Source organism: Sciurus vulgaris (genome assembly GCF_902686455.1).
Source record: "Sciurus vulgaris genome assembly, chromosome: 10".
In the NCBI taxonomy this organism is placed as follows: Eukaryota; Metazoa; Chordata; class Mammalia; order Rodentia; family Sciuridae; genus Sciurus; species Sciurus vulgaris.
The window spans coordinates 130,241,564-130,255,135 of NC_136470.1; the positions used below are offsets into that span (position 1 = coordinate 130,241,564).

The 13,572-nt window shown below is 38.5% G+C and overlaps 1 protein-coding gene across 2 annotated transcripts in view; it reads left to right on the top strand.

Annotated features, from left to right (window-relative positions):
• The first annotated feature begins 696 nt into the window (after nucleotides 1-696).
• The window catches only part of DIPK2A (divergent protein kinase domain 2A), a 45,705-nt gene continuing 32,829 nt past the window's right edge, over nucleotides 697-13,572 (top strand). For both annotated transcript variants that reach the window (XR_013757285.1, XM_079100657.1), the window contains exon 1: nucleotides 697-1,496. Coding sequence is in view for 1 of the 2 variants with exons in the window: in XM_079100657.1 (XP_078956783.1) it covers nucleotides 840-1,496 (657 nt within the window). In the remaining variant the exon portion in view is untranslated. The remainder of the gene's footprint in view (nucleotides 1,497-13,572) is intronic.

Below are 13,572 nucleotides of genomic sequence, written 5' to 3' on the forward strand. Positions count from 1 at the left end.
TGTCTTTCCGTCCCCTCACCCATTACAGGTCCTTCGTTTACACAGTGGCAATGGGCAAAGCCCCATAAAACTCGACAATCACAAAAGACGAACTACTACTAAGACTCCCCCAGAGCTTGCGAGTTTGTCCCTCCCTCCAACGCTGGAGCTCCGCCCTCACTGAGCGGCCCCACAGCCGCCCCCGCGAGCCCGCGCTTACGCTTTCCGGGCAGCGCGCGACGCGCTCGCTCCGCCTAGCCGGCCCCGCCCCCGGTCCCCCGTCGCTCACTCTGGAAAGCCCGCGTGTACGAGCAGGGGCGTGCGGCGTCAAGGACGCGCGGGCGCATCCTCCTTCCCACCTTCCTACACTGTTGCCACTTTTGGGTGTGAGACATCTCAGCTCCTCTTCCCCTTGCGTGAGTTCCTCCTCTTCTCTCCTCGCGGACGCTCTCCCGCTCGCTGCCGGCTGACCGGCGCCGCCGCAGCTCTCGCGCCCGGAGCGGGCAGTGCGCGTGCGCGCGGCCGCGTGCGCGCGGCCGCCGGGTCCCCCGCTCCCGCCCCCTCCCGCTCCTCTATAACTTGGCTGGCGAGGAGGAGGCGCCGCCGGAGTCGGAGGGCGGGGAGCTCGGAGGAGGGAGCCCGAGAGTTGTGGAGACTAGTGACTGGGAGAAGTCGCAGCTCGCGCGGCCGGCTCCTTCCCGCTCCCTCCTCGCGCTCTCACACACCTACTCCGCCTCCCGCCCCGGCCCGCGCCCTCGCGCCTTCTCCCGCCCGGGGTCCCTGCGGTCGCTCTCGGTGCCGCGGCGCGGTGGGGGCGCCCCGGGGTGCCCTCGCCCTCCCGGTGCGGGCGGGCGGGCGGGATGTGGCGCCTGGTGCCCCCGAAGCTGGGCCGCCTGTCCCGCTCGCTGAAGCTGGCGGCGCTGGGCAGCCTGTTGGTGCTGATGGTGCTGCACTCGCCGTCGCTGCTCGCCTCCTGGCAGCGCAACGAGCTGACCGACCGGCGCTTCCTGCAGCTCAATAAGTGCCCGGCGTGCTTCGGCACGAGCTGGTGCCGCCGCTTCCTCAACGGGCAGGTGGTGTTCGAGGCGTGGGGCCGCCTGCGCCTGCTGGACTTCCTCAACGTGAAGAACGTCTACTTCGCGCAGTACGGCGAGCCCCGCGAGGGCGGCCGCCGCCGAGTGGTGCTCAAGCGCCTCGGCTCGCAGCGCGAGCTGGCGCAGCTCGACCAGAGCATCTGCAAGCGGGCCACCGGCCGGCCCCGCTGCGACCTGCTCCAGGCCATGCCGCGCACCGAGTTCGCGCGCCTCAACGGCGACGTGCGCCTGCTCACGCCCGAGGCGGTGGAGGGCTGGTCGGACCTGGTGCACTGCCCCTCGCAGCGCCTGCTCGACCGCCTGGTGCGCCGCTACGCCGAGACCAAGGACTCGGGCAGCTTCCTGCTCCGCAACCTCAAGGACTCGGAGCGCATGCAGCTGCTGCTGACCCTGGCCTTCAACCCCGAGCCGCTGGTGCTACAGGTAGGCGCGGGCCGGCGGGGGGCGCCGCCGGAGGGGCGGCGGGCGTGGGAAGGGGCGGCGCCGGGCGCGCCGGCGACCCGCGGCTGGAGAGGCTGCGCCTGTCATCCGCTCTCGGGCGCTTCCCAGATTCGACTGCGGATCCTTCAACGCCAGAGGGAGTGCGCCTCGCGCGCTCCCAAAATGTCTCTCCAGCGAGTCCCCTTCCGCCCTCCGCCCGGCCTGTCTGCTTTCATTTGCGGGGCGGCGGGTCCCGGCGCCCGCGCCCGCCTGCTTTCGTGCCCGCTCGCGCCTCCCCTCGCGCCCCGGTGGCCGGCCTAACTTCGGCCCGAGTCCGTCTTTGTTTTAGTTCTCAGTTCAGGTACCCGACAGTCTTTCAGGAAGCCCACGGGGCCGGGGGAAGATGAGGTCAGGATGGCTCCGTGGTCCGCGCGGGGCGGGTCCGGGAGTCCTGCCGTGGGCGGGAGTAGAGGCTGCGGACCCGCGGGACGCGGAGGCCACGCCGGGCATTTTCATCCTGATCTGTGACCTGCCCTGTTCATCTGCTAATCAGCCTGAAAGGAGGAGGTGAAACGTTAGGCCGGCCAGAAATGGGGAAGGAGGTTCTGGCGTCTTGCCTTATTGCGTTATTTCGCCCTTTTGACTTTATTTTGAAAGTAAATGGCCCTTTTAGGGGAGTAGGATGGAATCTTTTCACTGGTAACAGCAAAGAAAAAAAAAAAAAAAAAAAACGCTTGCCTTCGGAGTAGTTGAGTTTCTGCACTGCCGGCTGTAACGTGGTGTCCTTGGGTAGCGATTGCAGCTGCGAGGTTGTGATCCCGCCTTGATACTCCGGGAAAAGTTACTGTGCTCGCTTTTCATGCCACCTTTGCTGTATTTCAAATAGAAGGGGGTGGGGGAGTGGCTCAAAATTAATCATGTAATTTTGGTGTATAGTTCAATGCCCTTTCTGCTCTGCTAAGAATGTCACTAATGGCTGGAGGGTTTGTAAACAGTGTCTTTTTTTTTAATCTAAAATGCACTTATGGGAATGTGCAGCGTTTATACATTGTTTTCATTTCTCAAGTTCTCCACTGCTCATCTTAGCTAGAATAAACCAGCTTTGTTTGCTTAGTTTGGCCAAATAATCATAACAGAAATGTTTTGCCTCAAACGAAGATTAGTCAATTTTAAGCTCGATTTTAAGGTGGCATAGAGCACATGTAATGAGTTATTTTTAAAGTTCATATTGCGTATTAAATGGTGCCGTGTCTTTGAACAGTGAATGATGTCTAAGGCTAGTTAAACTTACTTGAAGAAATTTATTTTAGTCCCTAGTTCCAAAACTAGTCAGTCTTCTTAAGGTCGAGTCCATGTTTATGATATATAGACACTTGAATTTTATTTTCATTTAAATATCTTTGCGATTTAAGGAATAGCAATCTGACTGCTTATCTCAGCAAGGTTCTTCCATTGAAAAGCTTTAGCAGTGTAGTTTGCTGAAGTAGATGGTCTGTCAAAAATCTCTGGGACCCCAAACTTCAGTAAAGAACTATCTCAGTAATACATTTCCTGCATTTAAAATACTGACTGCCAATTGAAAGATTTCTTTCAGGTAGTTCTGAGTATTGATGTATCAGAAACCGATAAAATTAGAACTGATATTTTCAAACCTATCAAGTTCTTTATAAACATACACATAGTCATGGTATCTGAGTTTAAGAAACTCTGGTATGTGATTTACACTATTAAATCTTCTTTATTCAGGGAGCATTTATATTTTGTTTGAAGTTCTCTTGACATTTTCAGTTTGCATTACACTTGATGGTTTTGAGTTATTTTCATCTTTAGCAATGAACAGTATTTTCAAAAATCACAATTATTTTCTTATTGAAAACTTAGTTACTCTGAGTGAATGGGTAGTTTGTAGTATGGGGAAAATATGTATCAACTTTGTAGACTCATATTTTTAAATTGCATTTTTAATTTAGACATCCCAGTTTTCAGGAATGGTACTAATGCCTCATAGCTAATCACATACTGTGAAATATATATTTTGGAGTCTTTACCAATCAGTCATATTGATCTGTTAATTATTCTTTAACTTGGTAAAGATTAAGAACAAGACTTTTTAAAATAAGACATCTTCATAGAACTGTTTCTTTCCTTAAAGAATCACTTGATTTTTGGTAAAAGTTAAGAAGTATGAGTTATATAATTGAGGATTGATGATAGTATAAAATCACTAAAATGAAAAGAATCTCAAAATTGTTCTGAAGTACAGAATTTTACACAGTAAGTCAAATCGTGAGGCTAATTAACTTTTTGTTAGGTAGACAAACACTATACATTTTTTAGTATATACAAGTTTCTATAAAACTATAGCTGCTTATGATATATTAGGATGTTAATGCTGATAGAAAATATCACTCAAATTTGGCTCTCTACTTAAATACATTTTCTGCTTCATGTACTTTTAAATAAAGGGTATGAGTGTGTGTTTTACAGCTTAAAGAGGAACTCCTTTTTTTTTTTTTTTTTTTTTTTTTTTTCCAGGAGAGGGAGCTACTTAATGAATTTTTGGAAAGTTGATGAGAAACTAGATTTTTCTTATCTTCTACTGTCCAAAAATTATCTACTTCGGAAATTAATTTTGAACTAACTTCTCAAACTGTTCCTAACGAAAGTGTGTATAGTAAATATGCTTCCAAACCTGTATTTTAAAATCTCTTTTGATAAAATACTACAGAAAGAACTAAGGACACATACTAATGTAACCCATTTGCTTCTTCTGATTTTAAGAAACAATAAAAAATTAAAGTTTCTCTTGCGCCTGAAAGGAGATGTGAAAGGAATTATCTGTAAGATTTTGTGCTGGACTGTATAGATTTGTAATATAAATTTCCCAGTATGAAGGAAGTAGTATGGGTACACACTCTCATCTTATTGTTGGATGGTTTTAATAGTTTATAGCAGCTTATCTAGCTCTTAGGAATGTTTCTTTCTGACATAGAATTGTCTTCTGAAAAAAATTTATAAACCTCAAGCAACAAGATAATGCTGGTAGTACTTTAACCTTCTATTCTGATACCTTCTTTTCCTCCTCACTTTTTTTTTTATTTCACTTCACCAAGAGGTGTATTTTAATGCCAACTATGCCATAGTCCTGTGAGGGAAGAAAGACACTGTTGATTTTTGTATTGTGTGATTGCAGTCTTGGAATATTAAAAAATTGAGGTGTCATGGTAATTGGCCAGATGACAAGTTATTTTGCTGGTAAATTTTCTGTTAGTATTTGCACTTAACCTGTTCTTGAATTACAGAGGACTGTGGGAGCAGGAAGAATTTTATGCTGTTTGAATTTCTTGAAGCCCAGACAGTATCTCTGACTTTGACCTGGGTGTACTGGGGATGGATTTGTTTATAAAAAATGAAGAAAGCTCTTGAGAAGGAGCTAAGAATTTGTCTTACTGTTGTATTTGTAGAACTTCCTTTGCCTTAAACTTTTTGAATCATAGTTTTAACAGGACTAAATTTTATAGTATGTAACTCTCATTGCTTAAGATGTTTTCTAAGCTTTCATTTTATTTCTTATTAATGGCAAAATCTCTGGAAACTATTTATATAGGGCCTGATACATCATAAGTACTGTTTATGTTAGTGAATAAGATAAAAGTAGTAACTTTAATTATCCAGTGCATTTGATGAGCTGTTTTGAAGATTATTTGGGATATGGATCATCTTAAAATGATGATTCTGACTGTCAACCACACCTGTAGCTATACTGATTTCGTCTGTTCTTACATTAGGGAATGAATTTTTATACATACATTGAGTGAATTATATATTTGTCTTATGATAATTTATAGAGCGACATATACTTTGAAGTGCACTGCTGAAAACAGTTTTTGAAATCAACAAGGAAAAGATTATGGCTACTTTGGTTAAGTTGGTAAGCACTTTTGTGGAACTCACTTTCGTCTCTGTAAATTGAGGCTATTTGGTTAGGTTAAGTTCTTTCCTTTTCAGAGCCAACATCCTGGGGCTCTCAAATCCTTGATTTGAAAAATTATAAAGATTTTTGTTTTTTCTTGTTTAAGTTGTTTGCCGAGTTTGGCTTTAATTGATGGATCTAATTAAGCTTTTCTAAAAGAGGATTTTGGATTTGTGTACAAGGTCACTGCTAGAATGTGAGTTAGAGGCTAGGATAGATAACTTTCTTTCAAGTCCTTTCCCTTAGCCCTAGATTTTTACACGCATGAAGTCAGATTAAAACAAAAACCAGAGATTTCCATTAAGGGAAAAAAACTAGAGTTAAATGGGTCTTGTGGGACAAGAGTGTTTGTAGGAAGGATGTTCACTACTCTCCTTAAGAGTTTTTCAAGCAGCAGCTGAGGGAGCGCCCACCTACTTTTCTTCCACTGGCTGCTGCTTAATAACTGTATTCCCAGATTTAGGCTTCCAAGCACATTAGAAGTAGTTTTGAATAGAATACTTCTCTAATAAGATCATAAGATTTCGAGCTTCTGCTTTTCTATTCAAGGTTTCATTGATACTTTTGACTTGAATATCCTTCATGAATAAACAAAAATAATAAAACAATTCTATGTACTTTAGGTTCCAAAAAGGAGGGAGTGTTTTAAATTTTAAACTCTAGAAAGAAGTATTTACATTAAGATCAGTGTAGCATAATCATTTGACACCCTAGTCTAGTTTCTGGATTTCCCCAAATCTTTTTTAACCGTTATTAATTTTGTCTTTTCTGTGGTTTCTGTCTGATCTTTGATTGTTCTTCATATTTCTGCTGTGTGAGTTAGTACTTATTCCTCACACATGTAGCTGGGGAATAGTAAGCTTGTTTTTTTGTGGGGTTCTGCTCTCTGGATACGGGTGGCCAGTTTCCCAGGAGATTGTCAGACTGGTTTTTATTCTGTTTTTCTGGCTTGTGGGCTCTGGCCTAATTCCTATGTTACTGTCATTGCTGCTAACTATTCATGGAATGCTGACTTTTTATTTCTTAACTTTCTACTCATTACTTATATATTAAGTTAATAGTGACCTTATAGTGTAAAGCCTTCATTATTTTACACATACAGTGAACTTTAATAAATGGCTTAAAAATGTCTAAAGACTGAAAATTGCTAGTGTAAGATGAGGATGGTACTCATCCTAGTTATAAACTAATAATGTTATAAACTGTATTTTAAAATCTTCTATCCAATTAACAGATTCTTGTTAGGAAGTTATCTGTGAAATACCTGGGACTTTGTGGACTTAACAGTCACAACTGTTAACAGTCACAAACAATTTTGTTTGCTCGTTTGGCAAATAGTCTTATTACAAGGCATTTGAACTGAAAGGTTGGAAAGACAACCCTAGGCAAAAAGTAGCTTACTGTGCAATTTAGTGTGTGCATGAGGTACGGCACATTACGATGCATATAACATAATAAGCCTTGAAATACAGATATGTGCACATTGCCAGATGACTCATTTAGGGAGGGACATCTGGGTGTATCTTGATAGGAATGGGTATGAGGGAAAGTTTCAGGGGGTAATTAAGTTCTAAGAATAAATGGAATTTTGCCAGTATGAAGTTGCGGGGTAGCAGGAGTATTGAGGACAGTACTGAAATACCTTCCCACTCATATTCTGTATAATACCACAGAGTTGTTGAATAGCATTGAGCAAATCACAGTGTTTCAGATCCTGAGTTTTTTAATCAATAAAATGAGTTATCTAACAATTGTTTTAAAAACATTAAAGGAGGTGGGATTATTCAAGTAATATAGTAAAATATCTATAATTGTAAAGCTTTTTACAGTATATTCTTTGCAAGTCAGCTATTTCATTTTCAGACATCTATAGTAGGAGAAAAATTCTTTATTGCATTATTTTGACATCTGTCTCAGAAATGCATAAATTTTACTGTGTGGAGGATATTCAGATGTCACTTGCCTTACATATATACACATCATAAGTAACCACATAGCTATTTCTTTAGGCTATAGTTTATTGGAAAGTAATGGAAAGGGAATTAGGGATTTGTCCCATATAAAAGTAAAATGAATAGAATAAGTAGTGTAGAAAATGGTTCAGATAAGGATTTAGAAATACAAAGCAAATATGTAAATCATTACTGTAGTTTAATAATTGTATTTAGTAGTTTGGTTAATATCCTACTAAAAAAAAATAGAGGTTATGTCTGGATTCTTAGACTCAAAATCTTAAAAGATTTATCATCCGAGGTGGGTATAATGCTTTAGGATCTTCGTATTTTTCCCTGCTAGTGCTCTTTTGGAGTTTTAGCTTTGAAGAGATCTGACAAGAATTGCCTGGCATTGCTCAGTAGTGCCCCAAACTGATCTATACACCCCTCGAATACAGTAAGTCAGACAGGCCAGGGCACAAGTTTGCATAGCCTTTGCTTTCAGTAGCATTAGTGTAGGCAGCAATAATTTCAAATTTTACATGCTAAAAAGAGAACAAGGAAGATCTCTGGTGATAAGAAAGTTGGATTGGGAATAAACTAGTACTTTAAATGGGGTGGTCAAGAAGAGTGACATTTTATCTGAGGTGTGAATGATGAGGAAAAGCCAATGGTGTGCAGTTCTGTGGCTAAGATGTTTTTAGGCAAGAGTATCAAACACGGGTATAGGGAATTTAGTAGAGTTTAAGATAGAGGTATGAAAGGATTAGATCCTGTGTAGTCTTGTGACCACACTTGATGAGCTAAGATTTTATTTCAGAGCAGTGAGATATCAGAGACGTGATTTTAATAGGGTCTGATTTGTGGAGAATGAGTTACAAGGGGCAAGAGAAACATCTTGCCCTAGCTTGTGAAAAGAAGCTTGGTAGTTTGGAACAAGGTAGTTGTAGTCGGGGTTATAAAAAGCAGTCAGACCTGGTATAGTTCTGAGAAATAGAATCTGTAAGACTTGCTGTTGGGTTAAGAGAAGAGGGAAAGGGAAAAATAAATGATTATCATGTTTTTTTTTTTTTTTTTTTTCGGTCTGAGCAACTATTGTGTTCCCTACTGTGATGAGAAAACACAGATTGGGGAAACCCAAAGTTTTGCTTTGGCTATCTTAAATTTGAGGCAACAAGAATACTAATCTGAAATCAGGCACCTGATATTTAATGGAAGGAGATGCTATGCCATTAGTAGATGTTTTGCCATCCTTCTCTGAAGGGCTGTTAATTCATTTTGTGTTTTAAAGGAACCAAGGAAGTTAGTACTTTCCTGTTTTGCAGACTGTTTCAAGAAATCAGACCTTGACTAAGGAAAGTAGGGTAACATTTTTTGTGGGGTGGGGTACCAGAGATTAAACCCAGGGCGGCTAACCACCCAGCTACATCCCTAGCCCTTTTTAAATATTTTATTAGAGAGAGGATCTCACTGAATTGCTTAGGGACTTGCTAAGTTGCTGAGGCTGCCTTGAACTTGAGATCCTCCTGCCTCAGCCTCCCAAGTTGCTGGGATTACAGGCATGATCTACTATGCAAGATAGCATTCTTAGGTTATTAGGTCCAAAAGAAACGTGTCTTTTTACTTCTTTGAAATTTTGTTTTTATTGGAAATAAATGTTTGAGTGTGATGCTTGTAGTTATATATATGAGTTAGAAATGTGGATCATAGTTGCTGATTGTGACAGTATGTAAGAAAAGGTCAGTTGAGATTAGTAAATGTACCCATATTTAAAACTTATAACAAAATGAGTCTTTTGGGGTGGGGGGATCATTTCTTAATTTATTCTGAAAAAGCAACTTATTTCTATTAAAATTAGCTAGTTTTTTTGTTGCTCATGTTTTGACTTTTCTTTCCAATTTTAGATACAGCTATTGGACATGATTTTCAGTAAAAACACAATTTTGCTATTTTTAAGACATTGCTTAATATTGTTGAAATTGGAGGTGGGTTGAAAATGGCATTCAGAAAATAATTTCATGATAAATGGGACATCAAACAGGTAGATTTTGAGATTGTTATTCTTTTACAGTATTTGCTGTGGATTCTGGCCACTACTTGGCAAATTAAGAAGTTAAGGTCTTAGAGAAATTTCAACAAAAATTAGGTAACCATTAAATCATCCCAGTAATTTTACTGTATTCTCCCTCCAGACAGTTCACAAAACTGTGAACACATTCGTCTGTCACCAGCACAGCACAGTTGACTAATCTGTATGAACAGCTGTTATAACATGCATCACCACAATGGGATATCGTTCAAATGTGGGCTTTTAAAAATAATTTAAGATTTTAAATCAAACGTTTAAACATTTCCTATACTTCTGATGACATTTACTTTTCTAAAAGTGTTTTCAAGTTTGCATTTCATATTTTATGCAGAAATGCCAGTTATGCAGATAATCTAATAGCCAGATTTTGGATTGTATGTTTTGATTACTAATAGACTTTTTTGAAGTTGTTTATACTAGGAATTCCTTCCTTAAAAAAAAAAAAATAAGGATCAGTCAAGTGATAATACATTCTTGCTCTGTATGCTTTCATTTTTGTATGCACTCATTTTGTCTTTTTAGGTGAACTGCAAAGTTGTTTCTTTTAATGCATTGTGGTGAGGTAATGATTATAAAACATTGTATATTTCTTACATTAAAATAATTTTCTTTCTTTTAAAGTTTCCAAATGAACACCTTTTTTAGTTAGATAGACAATAGAATGTAAGCACTCTTAGGGTTGACCTTAATTTAATCTATGAGTCTCCTGTCATTCATTGTCTGAAACTAAATAAGTAAATCCAAAAGATACTCTTTTATGTATTTCTACTCAAATATCCATGCTTCTCTTTCCATGACTGTTAAGACATTTAGAATAAAATGCCCTTATTAACCTGGCAGGTTAAATAATATTGTGATTATTTTAGAACCATACTACAGGATCCTGGCTAACTCTAGTACGTAAAGTAATCTGGAACATTAAGGTTTTGCCATATATTTGTTTTTTTCCTGGGTCCCCGCCATGCTCTGCTCCTTACCTCTCTCTCTCGACTCCATTCTCTCAGTCCATTTCCCTCATTCATTTCTCTGCAGCTTCATTGGCCTTTTTTTCATTATCAAGAAGACAGTTTCTCACTTTAACATATGCCAGGAATGTTCTGACTGCTCTATTCCCAGTCTCTCTAATATTATACTCATCTTTTAGGCTCAGCCTGAGATCTCATAGAGTGAATAATCTTACTTTATTTTGGCAGCATAATTTTTGCTTGTGGGACGCTGCTATGTAGCATATGCACTGTTGCCTTTCGAAAATTTGAAAAATTCTTAAACAGAAGAGTATTAAATCAGAAAGTTGTATTAACCTATCATTTGAATTCATTTTGACTCTTTCAAAAAGAATTATAACTGGCTTGGGTATTGCTTCTTATCTGTATGACTTTAGGTAAATTAACACTGTACTACTAAGATTTAGTTAGATTTATAGTTCAGGTACCTTCTAACTCTAGATTTCTTTGCATTCACATTTTCTCATTTTATTGATTATTAAAATATAATAATTTGGTTTTCATTTAGGTATAATAGGTTATGCCAGCATTTGAAATTTGCCTTGTAGTACTTACCCAAAAGAAGTTGAAAGCAACTTAAAGTGCTGTTTATGTGTGTGCATGTTACCAAGTTTTTAATTCTTATGTTCTTAATCTCTATACATTGGATACTCTGTATATTCTTAGAGATTGGAAGTAATTTGTATATCCCATTATAAATTAGGAGATACCAGAGGGCAGTGAAGATGTCTTTCTAATTTGGTGGTTCCTTGTTATGTTTGGAATGTGTTTGTTATTTGCAAATGCCTTTTAGTAGGTGTTAGGAAAATAACACCTATTAAAGTTCTGGCTTTAGTAAGCAGTTTTTATAAAGAAATAATTACAAATTAATTCACAAAATGTCATGTCTTTTTTCCTTGGATTGCCTAATGAATATTGTGGTATAGCTATTCCACTTTTACAGAGGAAGAAACCCAAAGCTCAAAAAAGTTATTATTTTGCTACAGTTATAGCTACTGAGATATAGAGGTTGAAGTGGACATCAATATCTAATGTAATTTTCAGTCCATTATTCTATTTATGTACTGTAGTGTATTGCCCTTTAAATGTAGACATTTTGTTAAATATTATATAAAGTATAAATATTCAAATTCTTTACTATAATATTGGTTATATAAATTTTGTCACCTCAATTCTAGTTTTTCATATAGTGGATGATAACCGTGGTGATTTTTTTTACTTTTTTCAGAAATTTTAAGGTACTGTCATTGCACACAATATTGCTCTTGATAATGTCTGTATTTTATGATATTTAAGAAGTGGCATGAGGTTTTGCTGCCAATAAATGAATAAGTAAAAGATACCTAGACATAGTAATTTATATATATATATTTGAAATATTTATTTTAATCTTGGCTGAAATTAACCAGTTTGGCCTAATACTTCAAATTTCTTTTTTTTCCCCCAGTGCTGGGAATTGAACTCAGGCCCTCATACATTTTAGGCAAGTGCTCTACCACTGAGCTTTATATCCCCTGTGCAAGTTTCTGTTTTGAATTTTTACATTTGTAGTAATTGTCTGTAGAAGTCTTCTCTGTGTTTTCACCAACTTACTTTTTAAAAAATAATAAACACAATAATATAAAAAATATAATAAATATAAAAGTAAATATAAATTTGATAAGGAATTCATATTTACCAATAGATTGTATGTCATTATTTATTATCTCCTGAGCCAGAGTTAAAGGTCAAAAACATAAGTCATCTGTGTCTATGGGTGTGTTGATCCCCACACTTAATCTGTTTTCTGTTGACAAAGAGAATAAAAGATTCAGGCTTGCTCCTTTTGATTATATATAATTTTCTGTTTTCTCATTGTGAAAAATGGTAAGGTGGCATGTAACAATATTTCAAGTTCTTGAAAAACACGAATGTATTATTTCTGCTTATCAATTTCACAGAAATTGCTAAATACAAATATCCTTTAGTGTTTTCTGAAGGATATGAAATAAGTGCATTTGAGTATTTCCAAGAAAAGGAAAACAAACATTAATGTTATATTAGATTAATTAGATGTCAATTGTCTTGCTAACAGTTTATATAAGGTATTGTAGCTTTTTAAGTTCTGAAAATTAAAAATAAAATATTTCAATAATTTCAAAAAAGTAAATATATAGTTTTGTACTTGTTATGTGCCTTTGTAGAATTTTGACCAGTATCTAATTTAAAAAGCTTTACACATTATACTTTATGAAATATATTCAAGCTTAATTATAAACCCTGAAAAATTAAGTGAGTACCTCTGATCCAATTAGAACTGGTTCTAGTCTGTTTTAACTCCTCTCTTCAATTGCAAGTATTTGTGGATTTTTTCAATTGTAAATAATTCATTAAAGTAATCATATCATTTCAGATTACATCAAATTATGCTTGTTCTGGGCAATTTAAAAATCTGGCTTTTAGATTTAGTTTTAAATAAGAAAATGTAGACCTAGTCTATATTAAGCATTTTATTCTACCTAGCTACTGTGTTTTGTGACCTGAGGGAGTTTGGTAATCAGGAATAGTTTGTTTTTTATATTGCTTGATATATTTAACAAATTTGGGTTCTGAGTTTTCTCTCTCAAACTCTACTTGACCACAATAATTTGGTTCTAAGCCAGAATTGCATAAAATGCAAATAACAAATATTTTGGCTTCCCTAACTTAAGCTTTTTTTTTTTTTTTTTAATATAAAGTGTTCAACAGAATTCTGTTTTCATTAAGGACATCTTACTGTTTTGATTATGCAATGAAAAATTCTTGTCATGTGAGCAAATGGTATGAATTCATTTTATTAAAATTCTTCCAAAAGTTTAGGTAGCAAACTATATGAAAGAATTGTAGTGCCCTTTATAAAATGAGGCATAACTAGGCTTTAGTTAGAATTGTCAGAATCGCTATATGAATATAAAGCTGCTCAATGTGACATTTGTTCATATATTCTACACTGTTCTGTGAGGGACTTGGGTAATGAAGTGTAGATTTGACTGTCGTTTGCCAGTTGGAAAGGCTCCAAAAACAAGGAGGCATTTGTATATGTGCAGATGTTGGCAGGGTT